The sequence below is a fragment of the Crotalus tigris genome, unplaced genomic scaffold (genome assembly GCF_016545835.1).
Source record: "Crotalus tigris isolate CLP2741 ecotype Arizona unplaced genomic scaffold, ASM1654583v1 scf7180000020929.304458, whole genome shotgun sequence".
NCBI classification, from domain to species: Eukaryota; Metazoa; Chordata; class Lepidosauria; order Squamata; family Viperidae; genus Crotalus; species Crotalus tigris.
In genome coordinates, this window is record NW_024098262.1 from 3,115 (window position 1) to 10,601 (window position 7,487).

At 43.8% G+C, this 7,487-nt stretch overlaps 1 protein-coding gene across 1 annotated transcript; it reads left to right on the forward strand.

Annotated features, from left to right (window-relative positions):
* The first annotated feature begins 206 nt into the window (after positions 1-206).
* LOC120319666 lies at positions 207-1,865 on the forward strand. The gene is made up of 2 exons (XM_039368743.1): positions 207-289; positions 350-1,865. The coding sequence occupies exons 1-2, from the start codon at positions 239-241 to the stop codon at positions 1,838-1,840; spliced, it is 1,542 nt and encodes a 513-aa protein (XP_039224677.1). The 5' UTR covers positions 207-238; the 3' UTR covers positions 1,841-1,865.
* The last annotated feature ends 5,622 nt before the right edge of the window (positions 1,866-7,487 follow it).

Sequence of the window (7,487 nt, forward strand, 5' to 3'; positions counted from 1 at the left end):
GCCAGACAGACAACAACTGGAAAACGAAGAGCGTCGTAGCCACGTACAGACCTATGTGGACAACCAAAGCACATTCCAGAATGCACAGATGAGAGCACCACAGCCAGCCACAAGCCCCCCAAGACCGAGTAGATGAACAGAGGAATCTCAACGACCTGATTCGCTGGTCAACTGCAGAGTTGATGTCACGACACCTAGGCCACGAGATCCTCCCGCCGTTGTTGCCACATCAAACCTGATGGGATTACCACCAATGGCAATGACTGCACAGCGGGGAGGGCCACAAGATCTTTCCACCATTATTACCCCAGCAACGGCGACAATTGCACAGCGGGGAGTGCCCCAAGATCTTCCCACCGTTATTACCCCACAGAACCCACCAAACCATACCACTAATGGCAATCGGATGGATCCACTTATAGCGCCAACAGCCCTACAGCAGCACCAGCCGTTGCTCAGGGAAGAGATTGAAAGAGTTAGAGCCACGCTAGAGTCACTAGAGTCCCTGCTGCACCAACAGGAGGAAGCGCCCCAAGGAACTGCCACCACTCCTGACCACAGAAGACAGCCTCGAACATCAGCTCTGACAGCCTACCAGGAAGCTAGCTACACTCTATCAGAAACACAGACCTTCCAACACATGAGCAAGCAAGAGCCTGGGCTCCCTCAGCTCAATGCCAGAGCAGCAGAGTTCAGACCAAGCCAACAAGGTCCCTTGCACGTGACATTGCAAAATACACCCAGCCACCAGTACGCCGAAGGAAGTTACCAGCCAAACATGGCACACGCCCCCACTCCTGGAAGCGAGGTACCATCGCCACCCGGTTACACCCCTATGAGACTTTACAGAAGCAAACTAGATCTGGCATCCAAGGGTGTACACAAATTCCCCGATAAACCGGGAAAGGACTACGTATTGTGGAAGCTCACGTTCCAAACCGCCATCCAAGATGAAGCTATAACATCGAGCGAAGTGCTCGGACACATGAAAACATGGCTGGGACCGGCTTCCACACGATTAATAGAGAACACTCAACTAGCCCACTTAGGCAACCCAACCACCGCCCTTCTCAAAGCTTGGGAAAGGCTCGACGAGCGGTATGGCGGACATGAACTGACAGAAAAGTCGCTCTTAGATTGCATTTACACCTTCCCTAACATCAATATCAATGATCACACCCAGATGTTGGAATTCGCAGACACGCTCTCGATGCTACATTCAGTTCGCGAGCAACCCAACATGCCGAAACTTACCTGCCTCGATCAGTTCGAGAAGCAAAGGATCATAGTTAGAAAACTACCAAAGCAGTCAAGGGATGAATGGGCCAAAATATCAGAAACCCACAGGAACCAAGACCCTAACGCACCACCCGCCTTCGCTGTACTCGCTGAATTTGTGACCGACCAAGCAAAACTACATCATAATGCCAGCAACTTCGAGCCAACAAATGACAACTTCGGCCCCAACCAAAGTTCTTCCCAAGCTACGGACAGAACCATACCTTTGGTGTATAAAACTGACGAACAAACACCGAGAAGCGCTCTTTCGAACCCTCATCCAACTACCAAAGGCCTAACTTGCCCGATACACAAGTTCTCTCACTCTCTAAATGATTGCAGAGAATTTAGGAAGAAATCCCTAGATGACCGAAAGACCCTACTCAAAGAGAATAGGATATGTTTCAAATGCTGTGACTCTATGGATCACATAGCCAAGGACTGCACAGCTAATGTGAAATGCCACCTGTGCAACAGCGACGGGCACCCAGCAGCCTTACACCTAGAACCTAAGACGCTGCCTATGGAATCACGACAAGCAACTAGCTCTACACCAGACTAATCACTGACCGAGTCCTGTTGCTAAGGAAGACCAGCTTAGACAATTGAACCTCTTCAGTTCCAGCTGTTCCTGACCCTTCTGTCCCAGCTGTTGTTTCTGTTTCTTCAGCTCCGGCTGTTCCTGAGTTTCCTGATGTTCCTGATCAGCTCCGGCTGTTCCTGAGTTTCCTGATGTTCCTGATCTTGATTCTTCAGCCCCAGCTGTTCCTGAGTTTCCAGATCCAGCTGTTTATGTCTTTCCAGGTTTTTCAGTTCCTGAGTATCCTGCGAATCCAGTTCCCCTCATTCCCGAGAAGCTTGGGTTCCAGTTTTTTCTGTTCCAGATTTGGTTCCAGTTGCCTTCACAGGAAGAAGACCTTGTCTCGTTGGGAGACAAGACTGCATACCAGAACTATTGGCCCACGGTTCCTGCGCACCGGGCCCACCCACTTGACGAACTAGTTTACCCAGCTGAGATCCAGATCATGAAGCCACATGAGTCAGGTCGTGACTCAAAGACACTTGTACCAGGCTGATCACCAATTTGGTCCTTGCTGAGAAAGACTGAACCAGAAGATTAAACCTCAAATTATGTATTGTCTTATGCATTGTTTGATGTAACACTTGCCTTTTTCATAATTGTGCATGTTTTATGTTTACCTTATAGTTATGCATTTTGATACCAAGTTTTTACCTAGTTAGTCACAAGTTAACCACAATGAGTATTGCATGCCTTGATGCTACGTTTTTACTATTTTAATAGTGGAAATATAAATTTCCAAGCGGGGAGTGTTCTGGCCCATAGAGCTCTATGACCCATATAGCTCTATAGCCCAGCTCTATGTTGGAAGGCCTGGCAGTTATTGGGTTAAATGCTAGGTATGTGGATGGGTCAGTGGGAGGAGTTCCAAAGGTCTTGGGGAGACTTCCTGGACACAAGCCACATGGGAATCTCTTTGTCTGTAACAAGCATGGGCCAAGGAAGGTCTCTCTATAGGATGGTATGAAGAGCTTTATCTTCTTACCTAAGGAAAGGATTTGAAAGATGAACAAACATGTAATTCCAGCAGCACCAATCTCAACGTGAACGCAAGTAATCTTTCTCATTAAAATATATTTGTTTGTTATAAGATCGTTTCCTTTGAGTTAACTATATGACTGGATTTGAAATATAACACTTTTAAATTTGAGTCATTATAGAGCCTAAGAAATACGTCTTCTCCTGTTGGATGTTTTCCAAGCCATTGACCTTTCTGTACTGCTTCATAGTGACTCTTTAACCTTTCCAGATGGTTTTTAGTTTTCAAGCTGATTTCACATGAGGGTTTTGAAATTTCTTTAGCCAATTCCTCTTGGATTGCCAACTCGTGAGTTTTCTCTTCATATTCTGCATTTTTTTGCTTTGGGAGCCACCTGTAGCCACCTCTTTTCCTTTAGAGGCACTAGTCCCCCTGCCCACTTCCTCCATTTTTCAGCCACTGTAACTGAAGCAAGTTTCCCTTGCTCTCCCTCAGGATTTCCAGTGGTTGTTGCAAATCCTCGCCTTTTTGTTAATAACCTAAAAAATAGGACTTCTTCCCTCGGATTTTTTCCAAGCCAATGGTCTCTCTGTAATGTTTCCTGATTGCTCTTTAATCGTTCCAGAGGGCTTTTACTTGAAGTAGGTTTGATTGTTCTCTTGCATTTTTCCCAGTGGTTATTGCAAATCCTCGTCTTTTTGTTAGGAGCCTAAGAAATACGTCTTCTCCTGTTGGATGTTTTCCAAGCCATTGACCTTTCTGTACTGCTTTATAGTGGCTCTTTAACCTTTCCAGATGGTTTTTAGTTTTCAAGCTGATTTCACCAGAGGGTTTTGAAATTTCTTTAGCCAATTCCTCTTGGATTGCCAGCTCGTGAGTTTTCTCTTCATATTCTGCATTTTTTGCTTTGGGAGCCACCTGTAGCCACCTCTTTTCCTTTAGAGGCACTAGTCTCCCTGCCCACTTCCTCCATTTTTCAGCCACTGTAACTGAAGCAAGTTTCCCTTGCTCTCCCACAGATTTTCCAGTGTTTGTTGCAAATCCTCGCCTTTTTGTTAATATCCTAAAAAATAGGACTTCTTCCCTCGGATTTTTTCCAAGCCAATGGTCTCTCTGTAATGTTTCCTGATTGCTCTTTAATCGTTCCAGAGGGCTTTTACTTGAAGTAGGTTTGATTTGTTCTCTTGCTTTTTTCCCAGTGGTTTTTGCAAATCCTCGTCTTTTTGTTAGGAGCCTAAGAAATACGTCTTCTCCTGTTGGATGTTTTCCAAGCCATTGACCTTTCTGTACTGCTTTATAGTGGCTCTTTAACCTTTCCAGATGGTTTTTAGTTTTCAAGCTGATTTCACCAGAGGGTTTTGAAATTTCTTTAGCCAATTCCTCTTGGATTGCCAACTCGTGAGTTTTCTCTTCATAGTCTGCATTTTTTGCTTTGGGAGCCACCTGTAGCCACCTCTTTTCCTTTAGAGGCACTAGTCCCCCTGCCCACTTCCTCCATTTTTCAGCCACTGTAACTGAAGCAAGTTTCCCTTGCTCTCCCTCAGGATTTCCAGTGGTTGTTGCAAATCCTCGCCTTTTTGTTAATAACCTAAAAAATAGGACTTCTTCCCTCGGATTTTTTCCAAGCCAATGGTCTCTCTGTAATGTTTCCTGATTGCTCTTTAATCGTTCCAGAGGGCTTTTACTTGAAGTAGGTTTGATTTGTTCTCTTGCATTTTTCCCAGTGGTTTTTGCAAATCCTCGTCTTTTTGTTAGGAGCCTAAGAAATACGTCTTCTCCTGTTGGATGTTTTCCAAGCCATTGACCTTTCTGTACTGCTTTATAGTGGCTCTTTAACCTTTCCAGATGGTTTTTAGTTTTCAAGCTGATTTCACCAGAGGGTTTTGAAATTTCTTTAGCCAATTCCTCTTGGATTGCCAACTCGTGAGTTTTCTCTTCATATTCTGCATTTTTTGCTTTGGGAGCCACCTGTAGCCACCTCTTTTCCTTTAGAGGCACTAGTCCCCCTGCCCACTTCCTCCATTTTTCAGCCACTGTAACTGAAGCAAGTTTCCCTTTCCTCCCTCAGAATTTCCAGTGGTTGTTGCAAATCCTCGCCTTTTTGTTAATAACCTAAAAATAGGACTTCTTCCCTCGGATTTTTTCCAAGCCAATGGTCTCTCTGTAATGTTTCCTGATTGCTCTTTAATCGTTCCAGAGGGCTTTTACTTGAAGTAGGTTTGATTTGTTCTCTTGCATTTTTCCCAGTGGTTATTGCAAATCCTCGTCTTTTTGTTAGGAGCCTAAGAAATATGTCTTCTCCTGTTGGATGTTTTCCAAGCCATTGACCTTTCTGTACTGCTTTATAGTGGCTCTTTAACCTTTCCAGATGGTTTTTAGTTTTCAAGCTGATTTCACATGAGGGTTTTGAAATTTCTTTAGCCAATTCCTCTTGGATTGCCAACTCATGAGTTTTCTCTTCATAGTCTGCATTTTTTTGCTTTGGGAGCCACCTGTAGCCACCTCTTTTCCTTTAGAGGCACTAGTCCCCCTGCCCACTTCCTCCATTTTTCAGCCACTGTAACTGAAGCAACTTTCCCTTGCTCTCCCTCAGGATTTCCAGTGGTTGTTGCAAATCCTCGCCTTTTTGTTAATAACCTAAAAAATAGGACTTCTTCCCTCGGATTTTTTCCAAGCCAATGGTCTCTCTGTAATGTTTCCTGATTGCTCTTTAATCGTTCCAGAGGGCTTTTACTTGAAGTAGGTTTGATTTTTTCTCTTGCATTTTTCCCAGTGGTTTTTGCAAATCCTCGTCTTTTTGTTAGGAGCCTAAGAAATACGTCTTCTCCTGTTGGATGTTTTCCAAACCATTGACCTTTCTGTACTGCTTTATAGTGCCTCTTTAACCTTTCCAGATGGTTTTTAGTTTTCAAGCTGATTTCACCAGAGGGTTTTGAAATTTCTTTAGCCAATTCCTCTTGGATTGCCAACTCGTGAGTTTTCTCTTCATAGTCTGCATTTTTTGCTTTGGGAGCCACCTGTAGCCACCTCTTTTCCTTTAGAGGCACTAGTCCCCCTGCCCACTTCCTCCATTTTTCAGCCACTGTAACTGAAGCAAGTTTCCCTTGCTCTCCCACAGATTTTCCAGTGTTTGTTGCAAATCCTCGCCTTTTTGTCAATAACCTAAAAAATAGGACTTCTTCCCTCGGATTTTTTCCAAGCCAATGGTCTCTCTGTAATGTTTCCTGATTGCTCTTTAATCGTTCCAGAGGGCTTTTACTTGAAGTAGGTTTGATTTATTCTCTTGCATTTTTCCCAGTGGTTTTTGCAAATCCTCGTCTTTTTGTTAGGAGCCTAAGAAATAAGTCTTCTCCTGTTGGATGTTTTCGAAGCCATTGACCTTTCTGTACTGCTTCATAGTGACTCTTTAACCTTTCCAGATGGTTTTTAGTTTTCAAGCTGATTTCACCAGAGTGTTTTGAAATTTCTTTAGCCAATTCCTCTTGGATTGCCAACTCGTGAGTTTTCTCTTCATAATCTGCATTTTTTTTGCTTTGAGAGCCACCTGTAGCCACCTCTTTTCCTGTAGAAGCACTAGTCCACCTGCCCACTTCCTCCATTTTTCAGCCAATGTAACGGAAGCAAGTTTCCCTTGCTCTCCCTCAGGATTTCCAGTGGTTGTTGCAAATCCTCGCCTTTTTGTTAATAACCTAAAAAATAGGACTTCTTCCCTCGGATTTTTTCCAAGCCAATGGGTTTCTGTAATGTTTCCTGATTGCTCTTTAATCGTTCCAGAGGGCTTTTACTTGAAGTAGGTTTGATTTGTTCTCTTGCATTTTTCCCAGTGGTTATTGCAAATCCTCGTCTTTTTGTTAGGAGCCTAAGAAATACGTCTTCTCCTGTTGGATGTTTTCCAAGCCATTGACCTTTCTGTACTGCTTTATAGTGGCTCTTTAACCTTTCCAGATGGTTTTTAGTTTTCAAGCTGATTTCACCAGAGGGTTTTGAAATTTCTTTAGCCAATTCCTCTTGGATTGCCAACTCGTGAGTTTTCTCTTCATATTCTGCATTTTTTGCTTTGGGAGCCACCTGTAGCCACCTCTTTTCCTTTAGAGGCACTAGTCCCCCTGCCCACTTCCTCCATTTTTCAGCCACTGTAACTGAAGCAAGTTTCCCTTGCTCTCCCTCAGGATTTCCAGTGGTTGTTGCAAATCCTCGCCTTTTTGTTAATAACCTAAAAAATAGGACTTCTTCCCTCGGATTTTTTCCAAGCCAATGGTCTCTCTGTAATGTTTCCTGATTGCTCTTTAATCGTTCCAAAGGGCTTTTACTTGAAGTAGGTTTGATTTGTTCTCTTGCATTTTTCCCAGTGGTTTTTGCAAATCCTCGTCTTTTTGTTAGGAGCCTAAGAAATACGTCTTCTCCTGTTGGATGTTTTCCAAGCCATTGACCTTTCTGTACTGCTTTATAGTGGCTCTTTAACCTTTCCAGATGGTTTTTAGTTTTCAAGCTGATTTCACCAGAGGGTTTTGAAATTTCTTTAGCCAATTCCTCTTGGATTGCCAACTCGTGAGTTTTCTCTTCATAGTCTGCATTTTTTGCTTTGGGAGCCACCTGTAGCCACCTCTTTTCCTTTAGAGGCACTAGTCCCCCTGCCCACTTCCTCCATTT